General features: G+C 37.5%; 1 protein-coding gene across 1 annotated transcript; it reads left to right on the forward strand.

Moving 5' to 3' along the window:
* The first annotated feature begins 6,060 nt into the window (after window positions 1-6,060).
* LOC124297589 (signal transducing adapter molecule 1) lies at window positions 6,061-11,090 on the forward strand. The gene is made up of 10 exons (XM_046748779.1): window positions 6,061-6,482; window positions 6,869-7,029; window positions 7,143-7,388; window positions 7,884-7,956; window positions 8,097-8,306; window positions 8,377-8,496; window positions 8,575-8,763; window positions 8,846-9,075; window positions 9,257-9,477; window positions 9,597-11,090. Exons 1-10 carry the CDS (start codon window positions 6,443-6,445, stop codon window positions 9,703-9,705), a joined length of 1,599 nt encoding a protein of 532 aa, XP_046604735.1. The 5' UTR covers window positions 6,061-6,442; the 3' UTR covers window positions 9,706-11,090.
* Window positions 11,091-19,832: the final 8,742 nt, after the last annotated feature.

The raw sequence follows: 19,832 nt of genomic DNA on the forward strand, positions 1-19,832 counted from the left end.
AGTAGCACCTTCTCATTTGAACGAAAAAGTGAAGTCCTCATAGTTCCTGAAGAATGGATAACTGTTTTACAGGCTAGTACATTTATAGAATCTACGTCATTTCTATCAAATTAATTAACAGGATCTAGCAGGTGACCAGGATTTAGGAAATTAATTGTTATTCAAAACGTTCTATTAAATAGTTCCTGGTGGAAATAACCCGTAAATTCTCAAAGATATATCAAATTTTAGGTTATATTAGGTTAGGTTAATAAAATCCTACCGAAGGACACGGATAATCGAGTTATACCTGAATTAGGGTTGTATTCAGCCTTGAGATCTCATTTGATAATTGTATTGAATAATACGTCCGTCTACCGTACTTTGTGCGTCAGAATTTACTTTTGTTTATTATGCGGCCGCAGTCATATTCGACACAGTGTTGCCAGATGGTCCATGCGTCGTACTCCTAGACTGATTTCATTTATTTCTAAAAATATGCTCTAGATTTCCCACACCACAATTATCATTGTAGTGGGGAAAAAACTAACCACCCGAATGACGACTAAACAGTTTTGATAGCATACGAAATGGAGATTTGAGTCGGTCTCGATGAGACCCATAAATTCAAATCAATGCACGTGTATATTCAACTTGCCGTAGGTAAAAGTAAACGAGAACGAGTATATGCAACGCTATATGTACATACGATGAAAACGCGCATGAATATGAAACCCAGGAAAACGACAACACGCTACAGGTAGGTTACATCCAGTGTCTGCTTGATGAATCTCAAACCGGCATACAAATATTTTAGTACTGCTGCCCTTTGCGTCTTTATTCCATAATTGTTGATCTCACTATTTAACCTAGCATAAACGTGCAGTTCACCTCAGAACATTATACCATCTTTACCGCTAAAAATTATCTCGGACATTTTTATTAATTGATCAATCATCATGGACCAAAAATTAGAGAATGCCGAAGGCCTTAAATAAACAGACATATGTACAAAAGTCTGGGGGTTGGATCCATACGTATATGTGACAGAATTTTTTAACCACACATCTGACCAAACACTTTAAAAATCGCTATAATGTCGTAACGCTGGTTCGTATAAATTAAAAACGACAAAAACGTCTGGTATTTGAAAATCCCTAAATATCGGAAAATTCAAACTTCGCCAGCCGTCGCATGTTACGGCAGCCCTCTAAACATTAGATCGCGTTGCGCGTAGCTTACGTGCTTTTTTCACCCGGCCGTTGAGACCAGAAATATACCACACTAATTGTAAGTTATACCTATAAAACAGAAGGTAAACAACGGCGTAAGCGTCCCGTGTACGGATTTGAATCGGTTTTCTAAAGGACGGAAGATAATAATTCTCCCATCCTCTCTGTCTCCGTACCCATAGAGTGGGGCCAAGAGAGGGGGAGAGCAGCTAGGCTGTTGCGTGTAGCTCATTAGGAAGAGCAATAGGGTGGGGGGGGATATTATGTTCTGCCCTTCAGAGAACTGAGTCAATCTCTTCTGAACCTCGGGCAGCATCAGTCGTTTCCGAGCAATCGGAGTGAAATCACGTTTTCTCAGTATCAGTTTCACTTTCAGACCGCGTTGTTCAGGTCGTATTACGTTGTTCGATCAGTATATTTCCAGTTTACTGAAGGCGTGTAGTCTGAGGAAAAATCGAGGTAGTGAAATAAAAACATCCAGCGAACGTTGAAGGTGAATTCCGTGTCCCGAGTTTTCATTGTTTTGTGTAACTTCAGCTTTCAGTGATGTCTATTTTTGTCTCTGTGCGTCGAGTGTCAACTTTATTATTTTTTGTGGCTGATTTTCGGCAAATGCGCAGTTGCATCGTTGGCAAGTTTGTTCGGTCGGTTCGAACAGACAGCTATAGCACAAAAAGTGAGTATAGAATCTAGTGTTATTGCGGTGCGGTTTTTTGGTTTGTAAGATTTTAGTGAAGATCTGAATAACGTAAAAAGTGCGTCGCTTCACTAATAAACCTGAGATGCTACAAGAACTACTACGTGTAAAAGTGTGGAGCAGCTCATAGTCGAGGTAACAATACTTATTTTAATCACTGATTGGTAATTTAAGGTGGTACATTTAAAGCCGAACTTTTGTTCTATCATGCAATACATAAATATGAAACTAGACAACAGTAATAAATAATTTGAAAGCTGAAAAGTCAATTTACTTAATTAATTAAAGTGTCGTGTTTTGTTTTTCACAGATTTAAGCAGAGACTTCCGAGTAACTCTTCCATTTCTCGGCAACGTTGGTGAGTTTGCACGTGTTAGGTTACGGGTATTTTCCTGGGATTCCTTTGTTATGTGGCGTGGCGGTAACAATTGTTACACAAATCTTCGATTTCTTAGCTGCATGGATAGGCTCATTCACGATCGCAACGTGCTTGACTTTCAGTCGAATAATTTTTTTTTCGCAATTAAATTTACTCATCTTATTTAATTACTTAAAGTGGGACATTTTTCCCGTTGCTAAAAGTGGAATGAGCATCGCGACAGGTAACCATCGCTTACTCGACACTCGCGAGATCGAATTATGTTTCGCAACTGATGCAATAATCTACGTTTGAATTTACCGATGATGTCGTTTAAGTGGTGGGTTCACCTGAGGTTTGAACATATTTATTTATTCACATTATTGTTAAATCGATAAAATTTCAAAGTCTGACATAACGTAACGTAATCAAATTGCATCTTATATTATATATCATTTTCAATCTTTTAACAGCCAACAAGTATTGATCAACTGCAGGCTTAGCTCGCTTAGAAAAATGCTAATTGACATACAGGATGTTTCTAATCAATTTTACAAAAGTTTATGTACCGATAGTCTGCCATCATTTACCAACATATTACATACAATATTATGGTTGGCGGGATCCAACCGTGATACTGTATTCTGAGTAGGCAGACTATGATACAAAAACATTTTGCTCCCAACAGGTAACCAACGAAATGTAAGTCAGTGACCACGGCGCAAATGATGAAGAATGATGTGTGTTGGAAAAAATGAAGATTCGTTTAGATCGAATATAGGTAACCGGGTAGGTAGGTGGACGTTTGGGATCCGTCGCGGAGTTTATGCATGTGTGTGTGAGTCTCTTTTCCGTTGGGTGGTTCCGTTGGGAAACAGACAAGGGTAGGAAGGTCGCGACGTACCGTGATGTTACTAACTTTTGTAATCCACAGCGTAGAACGATCACAGAAATTTTTTTCCCGAAAGACTCCGTATTCGAGTCTCTCGACAATTTGTAAGAATTTGAATATGAACGAGATTGAATTTCCCATTTCTTGTCATTCCGCAACCATTTTTCAACCGTTATTCAATTCAATTATTTCGTCATTACCGACCATCATGCCATTCAATTAATCTCTGTGATCGTCTGCATGGGCAAAACGTATCTCTGGACCATCTATCGCGTTCCGTGGTACGCTAGATGGGGAGAGATGCTGAGCTCGAAGACTTCGCGTCGAAGAGGACCGCCGACCGTCACGCCACACAATAATGCTTGCCCTCCAACCTCCCTCCCGATTTTGATTCGATTTGTAATCTGAGAACAACAATCCGCATAGCAATGTATCTAATTCAGAAAGATGCAGATGTGGATTGGGTTTCTACAGAATTTTTGGGACAAGTCCCAGATGATACAAATTTTTTGACAGATTAATCTTTCGCGCCTTTTTGCGCGTAGATTAATTATGAGAATTGGACGCAGCTTTTTGCGCGTAAAGTAATAACGGGAATCGGACACGTTTTTTTACGCCTCGATTCTGTAAACAGTATATAAAAGAGTTACGCACGCTCGATGTGCTGATCTTTCAGCTCTTCGGTCAATTCTTTTACGAATAATAAAGTGTTCAAGTTCTACGCTGCCTTTTGCGCGTGGACTTGATACCTTTTAGTTATGAGAGAAAGCGTGGCATTTGGAAACCAGCGCTCAACGCGCAGTGACAAAAATCTTGGTAGTGGATAGTAATAGTAGAAAATCACCTTTTATCTGTTTCAGCTAATCGAACTCTTCGTCTATTTCAGCTAATCAAACCTTTTGTCTGTTTCAGCTAATCAAACTTTTTGTCTGTTTCAGCTAATCAAACCTTTTGTCTGTTTCAGCTAATCGAACTCTTCGTCTATTTCAGCTAATCAAACCTTTTGTCTGTTTCAGCTAATCAAACCTTTTATCTGTTTCATTTAATCAAACTTTTTGTCATTTTCAGCTAATCAAACCTTTTGTCTGTTTCAGCTAATCAAACTTTTTGTCTGTTTCAGCTAATCAAACCTTTTGTCTGTTTCAGCTAATCGAACTCTTCGTCTATTTCAGCTAATCAAACCTTTTGTCTGTTTCAGCTAATCAAACCTTTTGTCTGTTTCAGCTAATCAAACCTTTTATCTGTTTCAGTTAATCAAACTTTTTGTCATTTTCAGCTAATCAAACCTTTTGTCTGTTTCAGCTAATCAAACTTTTTGTCTGTTTCAGCTAATTAAACCTTTTGTCTGTTTCAGTTAGTCAAACCTTTTATCTGTTTCAGTTAATCAAACTTTTTGTCATTTTCAGCTAATGAAACCTTTTGTCTGTTTCAGCTAATTAAACTTTTTGTCTGTTTCAGCTAATCAAACCTTTTGTCTGTTTCAGCTAATCAAACCTTTTATCTGTTTCAGTTAATCAAACTTTTTGTCATTTTCAGCTAATGAAACCTTTTGTCTGTTTCAGCTAATTAAACTATTTGTCTGTTTCAGCTAATCGAACCCTCCGTCTATTTCAGCTAATCAAACCTTTTATCTGTTTCAGCCAAGCAAACTCTCCGTCTATTTCAGTTAATAAAATTTTTTGTCGTTTTGAGCTAATCAAACGTTTTGTCTGTTTCAGCTAACTAAACTTTTTGTCAGTTTCAACTAATCAAACCTTTTATCTATTTCAGCTAATCAAACTTTTTGTCTGTTTCAGTTAAGCAAACTTTTTGTTTGTTTCAGCTAATTAAATTTTTTGTCTATTTCAGCTAATCAAACTTCCAAAGCCAATCGCCGTTCGTCTATAAGATAAAAACAATCACCGTTCATCCATAATCAAAACAACCATTTTTCATTTATAATTAAAACAGTCATCTTTCATCAATAATAAATAGTCACCGGGTGATATGAACTGAAAAATTTCAAACAAACTGCAAATATATACGAGTACAAATTGATTGGAAAAAACAATTTATCATAATTAATATGTGAAAGAAAAGATTTTTCGAAGAACGTAAGATCGATCTTGCAAGTATTCTCCGTGGAGTAGGCCTACTGGGGAAACCACGTAAAAAAAAACGCGCCCGGTGCTCTACCGCTTGTGGTGGTGTGGAAACGAGCATAAGTGTACTTATTTTCACTGGTCAAATACTCATTGTAGTTTTTCAAATAACAATTTTCTTCTTGCGTAAATTTAACTCATTGTCAATAAAAACTAATGTCAGTTAAATTATTTTCATATGTCCGCTTCATCTTGTATCGGAATAAAGATATGAGCGTTGACTGAAGATACATATTACTATCTTCAGTTAACGGTACGAGCTAAGTATTAAACATATGAACAGAAATTACAGAAGGTACATATAGGAACAACTATATATCTCCATCCTTTGATTAACTTCTTCGACTATGTCTCCCATCCTTTGCATCGAGAAAAAGTTTCTAACTCTGCCAACAGTAAACCAGGTGCATGTTTATTGTCCATCTATTTAGATAACATTATTTTTGTCGATGCGATGGAGTTAGATTGATATTGCTGAATTTGGACCATATGAATTTGCATAGTTCAAAACTATGCGGCGTCCATACGGGGTTATTTGAAAATTTTAGTGTTCCCGTTCGTCATTCCATAGGCGTAATAATACTCCACTCTGCATTATCTGGGTACACGCGGTGAGCGACGGTATCATCAGTTCGTGTCCCCTCTACTTATCGACCACTTGCCGGATTGGGTTGCGCGTGTAGAGAAGGACGCAGAATGACGATGAATTTATGTCGGCCATTTTAAATTACGAAAAGCCCCATAAAGCTAGCAGTCTTTATGAATCTTCAGTCCATGCTTCAGTCAACGCGACCAAAATACCATATATGGAAAAAACCCGACAGGTAGTACTTTGCAGTATTTTGCAATTAGTACAATCGCTGGCGCCCTCTGCCTAAGGGCTTACAACGTAAGTGACTTGGTCGATAATCGTTCGACCATGACTCGCAGCACGAGCGTCGACCCGATTCGATAATAAAATGGCAGCGCAGTGCTCGAGATTAGGATGTTATTAGTCACCCAACTGTATTTATGATTAAATATCAGCTGGATGCGTAGTAAAACGTAAACGGGAAACTCGTGATACTGAACGGTACGATTCCGCAGTTGCGTGAAGTCTACGTGATAATCAACTTAATACACAATTAAATCAACTACGTAACAATGGGACTTTTCTCAAATTCACCGTTTGACGCTGACGTTGGTAAGAGTTCATCTACCCCTCCCAAACTTAATTTAACTCTCTGTCGACGTTAATTATGTATATTGTATTTAGAAGCACTACTTTTCTTTGCAAGATATTCATCGCGATTCGTTTCTATCACAACGCTATTATTGCGTACGAATATTGAACACCTAAATAAGTGCATCTGATTTCTCCCCCCTTTGTATTCAATCAGTTGTTAGTCAATCGAGTTGGTTGATCAACTGTCTTCTTTGACATGTGGAATCTCGATGAAAATTTGGCATTGTGTAGACTCTAATAGCATCCCCAATCACTCTTGTTTTCCATAGCCAGTTATAAATATCGGATGAATCTGTGAATTGCAATAGTTAATCTGTATTTGTTAATATCATGTTGCATTCCAGAAAAGGCAACCAATGAAAAAAATACGTCTGAAGAATGGGGTTTGATAATGGATATATGCGACAAAGTAGGCAACTCCAGCCAGAATGCCAAAGATTGTCTTCGCTCCATTGTCAGGAGGCTAAATGCTCAGGATCCACACATTGTTATGCAAGCTGTGACAGTTAGTATTAGCTCTTGCTAAATAATTACCAAAGAACAGTATATATTTCAAATAATTCAGAGAATACAAATACGCCTTTCATCATTTCAAATTTCTGAACTTATAAAATGTAGCTATTGGATGCTTGTGCGAGCAATTGTGGGAAGACATTTCACTTGGAAGTAGCATCCAGAGATTTTGAAGGCGAATTGAGAAGGTTGATAGCACGTTGTCAACCAAAAGTAGCGGAAAAGCTAAAATCGCTATTGAAGAAATGGGCTGAAGGAGATTTTAAGACGGATCCACAACTTAATTTGATTCCTAGTTTATACAACAAATTAAAGAGTGAAGGTTTGGATTTCTCATCTGTCCCAGAAATGGTAAGAATCATTATAGCTTAAGATCACATTTGCTTACTTGACTTCAGAGACTTGGTTACGAAGTGGTGTGATGCATACTACAATGTACATTGATAATTAATCACAAAAGCAGTATTGAGAAAAGGATTTATCTTTGTGGATTTACGTGTGTACTAAGAGTTCAATTTCATTAGATAACATATCTGTATCACGAATGAAGCATATTTATATGTTTGCAATTGATTTGAATTCTGAACTAATGAATCAGCTTTGTTCGTTTTCAATTTCCACACAATACAAATGTTGTATGTAAATCATCAAGATGCATTGAAATACAAATATACACAGATATGTAAGTTAACAGTAAACGCTGCGTATTTACAACTGATAACATATACATACATTGAAATTGACTAAGCTATTCAAACCTATTTAGTGTCAGTAATACGGAACCATCAAAACTGGCAGATCATGTTTTTGCAATAATAACATTCATTTGTAATTAAAATTTTTTAGCCTAAACACACAGCTATCAGTAGGGATCCAAACGTTGTAACCAATTCTCAGGAAGAAGAAGACATAGCGAAAGGTAAGTAATAGTTGTAATGGTCTTACAATTAGCAAGACAGTTGAATATCACTGATTTTCTAATTTATTATTACTTTTCTGAAATGAAAATCAGTCGTAACTCTTATTACGTGTTTTTTTGTTTTCATTTTTTTCTACCAGCAATAGAACTTTCGTTAAAAGAGAACAAGCAACATCATCATTCTACTATCTCGCATAGTTCACCATCGACAAAGAAGTCTAGCAGTTTATATCCTAGCGTCAGTACAGCATTGAGTTCAGCTAGTAGTACAGATGGAAGAAAAGTTCGAGCTCTGTACGATTTTGAGGCAGCTGAAGATAACGAGCTGACATTTTTAGCTGGGGAAATAAGTAGGTATCATTAAGCTTGATTCATATTACAATGAAAGTTCGTTTTCAATTTTTATTCTGACTCTTACAGTTCACATTCTGGATGATACCGATCCGAATTGGTGGAAAGGAACAAATCACAGAGGAGAAGGCTTGTTTCCATCTAATTTTGTCACTGCGGATTTATCCGTGGAGCCCGAACAATTTACAAGTAAGAAACGCCCAGAATCAAGATCACAGAAACACCACTGTTGATTGGCTGTGAATACTTTCAACTTGATCTTTACAGAACTGGAACATGGCAATAAAAAGTCCGTGCAATTTGCGGAAGAAGTTGAAGTGAAGACGGTCAAACATGAGCCAGAGATAATCGAGGTTGAAATTGATGAACCTAAAATGGACCGACTTCTCCACCTGCTACATGAGGCCGACCCTGAGTGCGATTCGACTGACACGCAGGAAATGTTAGATTTGGAAGGTACAGAAGTTGTCTACAATATTTTTCACTTCATTTTAACATGATTAATTTTTCGAACATCGAATGTTTGGCATTTTTTCAGAACAAGTTACAGCTATGGGACCGCTTATAGATGCGGCTCTGGAGAAGGTCGATAGGCGACACGCTCAACTAACGCAATTAAGTTCGGACCTGGTGGATGCTCTTAATTTGTATCACACGCTAATGAGGGAACCACCACCTCCGACCCCGACGAATTACACATTACCAAAAATGCCTCCAACCCACGTCAACACTTACCAATTTCCAAACCAAGGACCACCTCCACCTCTCGTTAGTATCTCATCTTCGCTCGCAGTTTTCTCTTTCAATAATTAACTGCTATGAGGACATACCGAGGCGGTCGAAACGCCCTATTGTCAAACGAAAACCAGTGAATGCAAAAAGGAGCTGCATACCAGCGCAATTGCTAATATTCATCCACCACTTGATTTGACTGACTTCCATTTTATAGATGTATAATGGTATGCCTCAGCAGCCTTCATTCAACACAGGGGGTATGCCTCCAGGAGCATATCCACCTGGTATACCTGGGAGCGAATACATGGGCCCCGGAAACATGGGAAACGTGAATTTACCGCGTTTTCACATGCAGCCTGGCCCGCCACCTTCTGGTCATCCTCAGGGCCTACCACCGCCACCTGACCGAACAAATCTACCTTATCCTCAACAAGGGTAATATATTGCTCTCTTTTTTTCCTCAATGTGAATTGTGCGAAATCTAATTTTTCATATAATTTCATGGTAATGTAATGTTACCTTCGGTTTATACTTGATAAAATTTTCCCAAAAAGGTTTCCATCACAAGGTGCTCCTGCAGGAGGATCTTACGCTGGGCCACCAGGGCCTTCAGTAAATCAACAGCCTCAATATGCTCCTCCAAATGGACAGCATATGATGTAAGCAAAGATATAATACGCCGTTCCAAAAAAAAATTCCCTTGTACTCTACTCAAGTTGTATAATATTATTATCATGAAGATTATTATTATCATTATTACTATTATTTAAATAAGTACGCCCAATGTAGTCAAAAAGCCTGGGTTTCGATATTCAAATCAGAGACTTATGTGGTAATTTTGTTTTCGTATTTCGTTGCCTCGAGATTTTAGTTCAGGTTCCGTTTTAAAATGTCTGACTTGGTGTTTTTTTAAATAAATGCATTTTGCATTAATTGTGTATCTGCCTATCACTGTGTACATTAGATGTTTTCCGTAATCTTACAATTATTCTTATTTCCAACATGAAATTCACAACACTACGTATATGGTGGTCAGAACTGTAAAGAATAATATTTTTTAACATTTTGAATACGAAGTGAACCGTTTCGGAAGACAATGTCGGTAATATATCTAATTAATTTCGATCGCGAATTAATAGACCTTGAAGATCATGCTGATACCTAATTTATCATATGGTCCTATGTGAAATGAAAATTAACATAGGCAGGAAACTGAAGTAAACGACAGAAGTAGAATACGCTGAACGTAAGAAAAATTATTATTTAACTTCGTATGTAGCTATAATTTACTAATACTATTATCCCAATTATGTTCTATATTAAAACATAAGAGATAAAAGTTGGTAAAGCTTCTATAGTTTGCTTAAGTTAGTTTGAAAGTGTATACAAACCACAAGAGGCTTGGTCGCCTAATGCTGTATAAAAAAAAATTATGTAATAATCAATATATTTAAGTGGATCGATGGCAGTTTTGTGGAAATGTATGCTGGTTGCGTCTAGTCTAAAATTTGCCTGATGCTTAATCTTTTTTTTTTCTTTGTGATAATGTACAATCGACGCGTTAAACGCTTGGCTGGGATTATTTACGTTCTGTCTGAGAGGGACTAATACAGTGATGACAGTAAAATCGATTAATTAAAACTGCAAACTAAGACAAAGACTGAACTGTCTTTTATTGAGAGTTTCCTTGCCAATATCAAAGCCAGTCAGCCAGTCAAGTGATTGCAATTTCAGCTAATAGATAATATATGCATTTCCTATTGCACGAGAAGAGCCGGTTGCGATAAAATGAAGCTAGTTCAAGTACAGAAATCTCACTTTAAAGTAACAATCACACATATATACATATATACATACATATATATATATATTTTGAGAAAATTACGACTGGCGTAAGTTTCGTGTTTTTGTAAGTACTTGGTATAATATGTAAATTATAAATAAAAAACAATGAATACAAGTCCTTATAAGTTACAAGTTAATGTAAACGATACTGTGAAATGTATACCTATGTTACGTTGCCATTGAATTACAATTATTTACGTAAATCACAGCCTATCCATTTATACTTTCCACATCTATTTCCTTGGAACAGATTCCCACTGTGTTAGTTATTATCTGAACTTTTCAAAGGCCTAATCTCCCCGATCTCCCTTGCGTTTATGAATAATGATTAGACAATACTATTGTTGTTCACAGAATAATAACAAACACTTTATCTCGACAATGACATTTATTTGATTCATCCTATTATTTGTCCTTGGCATTTACTGTAAAGACGTCAGAAAGGATCCGTTGCTAAAGCAATACGGATTTTGATGATAAAATCAACATATTTTCGGATCATCAAAACTCGTTGCAAATTATCCACACGTAGGAAAAAATATTCCAATCAGCACACAAAACCATGATGCGTGGTTTTGCTGAAACACAATATGTAAGTAATACCGCGAGTAATTGAAATGCTTGATATATTACGTACAGCTGAAATCCCGATTATCTTGTTAATTGGGAAATTCGCGGCGATTTTATGAGTTGTTTTAAATGCACCTGACCTTCACGAGTATCATTTACATATTTATATACATCATGCAGCAGAAATTGATGCAACCACGTAATATCGTCCAACGCGTGGAAAGTAGGAGGTCGATCGAACAGAAATAAGACTCTTCAAAATTAGTTAGCCAAACATTTTAACAGGAGTGTAATGCGAATAAAAGTTGAGCGTTTCTTTCGCATTACGAAATTATCTCGATGCAATGAAATACGCGGCTGCTCGACCACAGAGCCTTGAAGTTTAACAATAAGTAAGTTTTCAAGTAACGACGTGTCAAACATCGTGTTATCGATGCACGCGCTATGGACTCCGAATGTGAATATTTTCATACACATCTTGATTCGAACATTGAAACGTTCCGTTCTGAATAAACGCTATCCACTGGATCATTCAAGGAGCACCTTGACATTTGTTTTGCTCCAATGATCAATGCCAAATAATCGTCATTCCCGGAGATCTGGACCGGGTCTTCGAAAGCCGAACGAATTGCCCAACTCGTGATCATCACTGCAAACTCGTATACGTACTCGAAATTTCACATTCAAACGATGAACGATTCGTATAGACATGTATATAGATTGTTGCACAACGATCTATAAAGATCAAGTAAACACGTTCAAGTTTATATCGTCGCGAACCCAGGTGGAAAATTTTAGCGTCCTCCAACATTCGGATGAGTCAGTATGGAATTTGGAAATGTAAATTACTGTAGCAGAAATATTTCATCTAAATACAGCGGAAAAAAATCGCATTTTTTTATATTGTACAGATTGAGGATTTTTGGTAACAGAATTGCTTGCAATCAAACATCTGACAAACGTCCGAACAATGCGGGAATTGATGATTCTCACGGAAATAGATAAATTAAACCTTTATGCAAAATCGTTATTCGCAAACGAATGTGGGTAATTGTATAGAATTCGTTTAACTAATGAAGTATGTTATAACAACTACCTGGAAAAGTTCTGTTTGACATTTTGTGTGCTGTTAGATCGTCGAGACGGTTATATTTCAACCAAAATTACTCTGTCCGCATGAACATGAAGGAATTCCTAATTACTTTTAAGCGAATACCAGCAGAATCGAGGAACACGGATTTCTAGGCGGCTCCAAATATTTCGCAGTAACATTTTGGACAAACACTGATTTCAAACTTGAAACACATTCGCGTATACGTATACGTATCCTTATATAATCGTTAAAAGTGATATGAATGTGTGTAAGTACGAGACGATTTATATTATGCATTGAGAAATATATCAACAGATTTATATTCAAAACAGTTATATACATAGCCTAGATGACGTCTCTGGCGCCTGTAATAAACACTTTGTATCTGCACCCTTTCGCAAAGAATGTGGGCTGAGCAAGTATTGGGTTACTGAGTTAAAAACGAAAAAAGAGAATAAAAATACGATCGTGTCGATAAAATGCGGTCGTAAATCGTACGCCTATGGCACAATTGGTTTGAATGAATATTCTAGGGCTGTATTATGACTAGGCGATAGGAATTCAGGCAGCAAAAAAGGAGAGAGAAAGACAACCGACTCGTAAGTTTAAACAGGACTCGGAGCGTCTCGCGCAACGTCGAAATATTTAGGCAAGATGAAAAAAAAAAAAACGAAAAAAACGATGTTAATCTTCCATATTCATACGAACGATCCAGTGTAACTTATAACATATGATAATTGTAGGTATTGCATTGCGCCGAAAATGATGAATAAACTCTTCAACAGCTCCAAGGAAGAAAGACGAAGTCATATGGAAGCTAATCGCTGACTACCTGCATTAGTCCATTCCTATTTACAAGAGTAGAAAAAGAAAACAAAATTGTAATTTTTATCTACGCCACACCAACGATACAGGCAATGCCGCACTGGCAGAGATGATGTGAATTTTTATTCCTAATTTCTCACGTGCTAGTCTGCAGCACGCACGACCTTCTCTCATCCAATCGCTACGCATTTTAGCTCTAAGGTTGCGAAGCTGACGATGTATTTATTACGGTCTTTTTCTCATTCTCACTTACAATGCTTAACGACCGTTTGTATCACAGATGTGCACTTCGTAAGCCCTGAGCTCTCCCGCCGCGATAATTGCACCAGCATGCGAATCACGATATATCTTGTTAATTCATTAACGTGTGTGATGTATTTCATTTAACCCTTTGAAACATGCATCTTTCCTTGCAGTCAAATTCCTTGATGCTTGGTGCGTAAGGGTTCTCGAGGTCGCTGATTTCAAAGGTGGGGTCAGATGTGAGAAATTTTTAAAATTTTAAATGATGGGTCTAATTTGGCGGACTGAAAATGTGAAAGTGTTTTTTGGGCCACCAAATATCACTAGATTCGTCCTTTTTGGATTTTGAAATTTTGACGTCGGATTCGATTTTAACGAACCCAAAAATCCAAGATTACCGAGTTTCACTTTTCTAGTCCCCCATAACCATCCGACAATTACATTTATTCTATAAAAATAGGCATTTTCATCACTTTATTTATTTAAACCGCTTACTATATTCGCGGAATCATCATAATCTCTCTTAAAACATCAATACTGAGATCTTAGAAGTCCAGCTATGCGGAAAAAAAATAGTGATGTCTTAAAAATTGAATGTTAATTTTTAATAACGGTTTGAAAAAAGATGTCTCATATATCGGACGCTGTGCTACAAAAGGATAAACCCAATGCAAGTATAGTATATCGTTATACTTGTGCTACCGTGTAAATTTCACACAGGTCATTTATTTGCCGAAATATGTGTCGTAAACTGTTTCAAGTATTTTCAGGATAAAAATGTAAAAACATTTTTCGCTCCATCGGTCACGTCTTTTAATATTTGTCATTTGCAATTAATTATACGTGTACACAAACGTTTTCACGAACAACTCTTCCGTGTTTATCGATTATAAAACCATTATAATCACAGGCCGTGTTCACTGATGTAAAATTGTCGTTTCGAGATACAAAGTCAACAAGAATTATAGCCTCTAGTGGTTTGTCAAATAATTAAGTAGCAGTGTTCTAGACAGTATTTAAATTATCTTCCTAGTTGTATTTGAAGATAGAATAATAATATTTACCCAACAGAATGGAATCCAAAAGGAAACTTGTGCTGCCGTACGAAAATTATAATAGTGGATAACGAAATAAATTCAGATGTGAGAAGACACCTGTATGAATACCGGCGTGTCTTCAGTCGCGCTTCGCTATTGGCTTCGAATTTCTCTCCAAGTCGTAGATATTTACATGTTAAATTCTTCTCTAATCGTATACATATAATGACCCAAAAGATGTAAAAAGAAAAAAAATAAAAAATAGAAATCTCGCGTGTTTCCACGAAGTGTTTTATGTCACTTTACGATCCGCCTCATCACGGCACTGCAGACTCTTTCCTCAAACTCATTTCAAATTCAAGGGCACAATTTAATCACGGATTCACTCATTTTCGGTCTTTGGTCCCCGGCCTCCGGATCTCAAAACGTTTTGACCTTCGCTGATGATTCGCGCGTGTTCGCGAGAGGTAATTATCTGTTTCAATTCAAAGATCAATTATAGTTTCACGGTAATGCCCTCCTCCTCGTTTATACCTGTGTACGAGAGAAAAAAAAATAACACGTGGGAGAATGGAGGAACAAAAAATGGTCGTTCAGCATTAAGGGAATGAGAAAAAAAAAAATCGATCGAGAAGATGAGAAGCGGAATAAAGGTAGCGAGCGTTGACCAAGTACGAGTGTAAAAAATATGTTTACAGGTGGAATGAAAATCTTAAAGACGGGTTTGATGTGTCGGAACTCTGTTATTGAAAAAACACCCGAGGCAAACGGATGTGCACTGACGTGAAGTACAGAAATAACATTTTCAGACCATGACTGAACACGGCATACCTACAGATATTAATTTCGCAGCATTCTTGAATGTTTTTTCCGAAGTTTTGAATATTTTATTTATTCATCCCTGATCGCCGAATGTCTTTTTCAGCCAGAGTATATAATGTACGCATGTGATACAGGTACATAATGTGTCACGTACCATAACTCCATAACATCGCGTGACCGGATTTGAGATTTTATTATACAAATATATATGATACACCGAGAGCCTTGGGATCATCAGGTGGCTCGGAGTCAGGAATGAAACGAATCTTTAACGTCGTCCTTAAAACCGAAAATTGCAAAACACTCCACCGAGACCGATCTATATAAATTAGCCGATATGTATAACACAAGTATATACATCGACGTACACCATTCTGCACTAGTTCCCACCGTTGAAACTACGTATCCATAACGACTTGTTACATTATCTCAAGGCTGATCGAAATATCAAATTCGACGTGTAGGCATTTTGTGATGCGTTTAGACGAGGCCCGGTCGGCATAAGTGCAATTAGGTAAGAAGGCACCCGCCTATATCCTTGACCATTCAAATCGGTAAGACGGATTTGATACATTGAAAGTAACGAAATTTAGATCAATGAGACGGACTCGATACGTCTAAGGTGTAAGATAAAAATTTAGTCCAGTCAAAACAGATGAGGTAATAATATCTGGGTGAGTTGTCGGCATATTTCTTTTCAACCAGCAATCACGCTACGATTACAGAATAATAAAGTCATTAAATAAATTTAAATGGCTCGATAGAATATCCGGATCGGAAATAGTTCGTTGAAAATCGCGACGCCTCTTGCGATAAATCATAAATAGATTCCCTACAGCACACGCGATTGTCTACAAGTACTATCGCGTGTACGTGTACGTATAGTGTATACCTGTAATACAGGTTGCATACAGGGTATGAGAGTATTACCAGCTGATCTTGCCTACGAGTTTCGTTCATTCGCGTTTCGCAACTGCATACAACGAACGTGCGACTTCTCTTGAGCAATTTTCACGTGATGCATGCATACGTATACGGTTACCGTGTACGTATAAATAATGTAACTCTGTACGATGTACACGCAGAATTATTCACTATTTATCCGAGTGTAAAAATTATTCCACCTCCGCAATACCGCCGTGTGAAACGGTCGCAATATAATGTCAAACGCAACAGTTAGTTGCACAAAAAGAAAATAATATACGTATATACGTATAGCTCGTGGGTTATAGAATCGTACGGGTATACATACATATACCATGTGGAATGAATATCCATTATCTATGGATAGGTATGGTTAAAACAAAGGCGGTGATATATCGTTCTTCGAAATATTAATATATCACGATCGTTGTAGGTACAAACGAAGAATGGAGAAGGAAACACGCACTCGAGGACCGAGGCCCATTCAATTCTACTGCCAGTGCAAACCTGCTGGCAAAAATGAATAATGAAACTGAAAGAACTTGGATCAAAAGTCATTTCGAAAAAATAGCATAATGAATATTAAAGTCGTTCGTATAAATAGACGTACCCGAAAGATCGATAGCGATCATTGGAGGAATGCGAGTGACCCGCGGAGATGATAAATGGGGACAAGCGAACTGCAGGCTAGGATCGCGTGAAAGATCAAAAAACATTCTGCATTGTAGCCAATTAAATCCAGCTGCATCTCTGCAGCTCCTCTTCGCGCTATCATTCTCGGCGATTATTCTTTCTCTCGTGCAACACGATATACATTAGACCTATATAATTCACCGGCAATTAAGCTGACAGCCTTTTGCTCATCTAACAACACCATGCGTATATACATGTATACTATTATACATATACCTAACACTTTGTCCTCTGCGATAGTAATTTCATTATACATCCATGGGTGTTCCGAGATCGATTGCAAATTTTGTGGAGAATCATCCACACAGATATTCGAAACTGTAATATGAGAAATATTTCTTTCTCGCCGTCTTTGCGCAAGTGCAAGAAATGTCAGTATGTAGCAAAAATGTTATTCGCAATCCAACGCGATAAGGTTAATGCGGTAAGAGTCATTGTAGCTTTTTTTTTTTTTTAATCAAACTTTAGGCTAACAATAATAACGATACATTCGTTTCAAATTTCATCATCTACGATTCAAGATTCATATTATTGAACAGAAGAGATTATGATAATTCGAAATTTTCAAAAAGTTGATTGCCTATATTCGTAGGCACTATACCTATATACGATTGCAGTGAATTCAATAGTGCATCTTTCGAATAAATTCAGATCGTCAACCACTTTAAAAATTGCAGCTGCTGTGTGCTGTTGCGTTGATACGGGAAAGATGAAACGCTGTGGGTTGTTATAAGTTTGAGAAATTTGCAAAATCGAAAATGTAAAACCATAGAGCTAACGGATGGATAGGCGGGTGGTTGACATTGGACATACTATACCCGACTAGCTGTACGGTTTAAATCACGCATACTGGTTAGTCTGAATGGTGAAAGTTGAGTTAGCGCATCCTCAAGGTTACAAAAGTGCCTTAGAGGTGATTATATCTACGCTATTATAATATGACGCCTTCGCGAAGCAAAATTCTACACGCGAATCAAACCGATCCTACGTCCATAGGACGTATATCCGCAGGATATAACTGTCAGGAAACATCGCTATATAACGAGGCAAAATATCGAGGGTCTCGATGCAGGTTCGTGTCACCCGCATACCGATCGACGTTCCATGATGATCGTTTACAATGCTTTCTTATAACCGAAAAATTTTCGCCGATGGACGTTTTATCACCGAAATTTTACAGGCGCGCAAACGTATCAATTGCACGGTACATATCGACGTGTGCGTTCAAATTACGCGTAAAAATGTACACATCGATTATCCACGCGTATTATGCCTGTAAAAACATACCAAGCCTTGTGCCTGAACCAAAGGCGGGTGGAGTTTAAATTGGAATAATTTCTTCTTGAAATTTTTTTAACATTTTTTTTCTCCACCCGCAGCTGCGCGGAGTGAATTGATGTCACCAACTTCGGAGTAGATATTACAAGAAATTAAATATCCAAAAAAGGCAATAGCAATAATAACCGCATCGTTTCGTTAATCTCGCGGTTATGATCAAATTTACCTTATCCATACATTATACATCTTGCGGTTTTTATTTGATATTATTTACCGGCCTGTGTACGTACCTAAATGTTATAAGGTATAACATATTAAACATTATTATAGACTCGTACATATAATGTAATCGAAAGCAGATTACTTGCACTCTGAATTTCCATACTGTAAACTTGTTTTTTTTTCAATTATTAACAAACGGTATCTGCAGGCGAAGCAAGAAATGACGCGTAGATGCAGTTGTAAAATTTTCCACCGGATCAAAATTATCGTAACCGGTTTTATACTTCAAAAACATGGACTGCAAACTTGGATCTTAATTTGGAAATCCAAACAGAAAAAAATGTAATGGAGATCTTACATCCGTATTTTTTGCAGTCAACTCTGCATCAATTGTGGCAGATTAAGCATACTATAACTCTCATTGCTATTATTGGTTTTGCAACACTTGTTACCGAATTTGTAAATCTTGCCACAATTGCTGTAGATTTGACTCCAAGCAAGTGCTGTCGATACATTCACCACGCGATATGTAAACTCTACATTATGTTTCTTTCCGTGGCGTTTTCTCGATAAGATCAAGGTTGAACGAAAAATTCTGCATATCTGATGCATTCTGCACGCTCGTACTTTTCAATTACCTCTACAGTACAGCTTCCCATATAATACGCTTTAAGAATTGAAAAATTTTCAGTGACACACAGTATCTAGCTTACACCCTAAGATCAGATCGGCAGATCAGTGATCCCTGCAGCGAATTACACAGATACGTACGTCCAACATTCTTAAAGATGATCACGTATTTCTATAATTCACCTCAGATGTCGGACCGCGGGTAACGTGTCAGAATAAATATAAGTTGTAGCACCTAAACAATTAGCGGGATGGACTTTTTAAGTGCCGTCCGCCACCGTCCCGCCGAATAAAATCGTTACAAGTTGACGTAATTTTTACCTCTGGAGGACAGAGGTGTTCCTATTAGGCTGCGTGCGTGCTGGCGAGTCGGATCACCGTCGGTGTCGTATACCTGTAGACTTTGAAGCGAGAGGTGTAGTTGAAAACGAAAGTTCCTTGACCATCTTATTCACAGACGGACACAGGCACGTAGACGTTCCTGCAGAAACGCAACATAAACGCGAATCGGACACATCGCGTAAGAAACATGCGCGTAATATCAAGTCTCTCGTCGCTTATGTTACAGGTTCAGCCAGTATAAATGCCTTCCCCGGGAAATCTGGGCC

This window comes from Neodiprion virginianus, chromosome 2 (assembly GCF_021901495.1).
Source record: "Neodiprion virginianus isolate iyNeoVirg1 chromosome 2, iyNeoVirg1.1, whole genome shotgun sequence".
Classification (NCBI taxonomy): domain Eukaryota; kingdom Metazoa; phylum Arthropoda; class Insecta; order Hymenoptera; family Diprionidae; genus Neodiprion; species Neodiprion virginianus.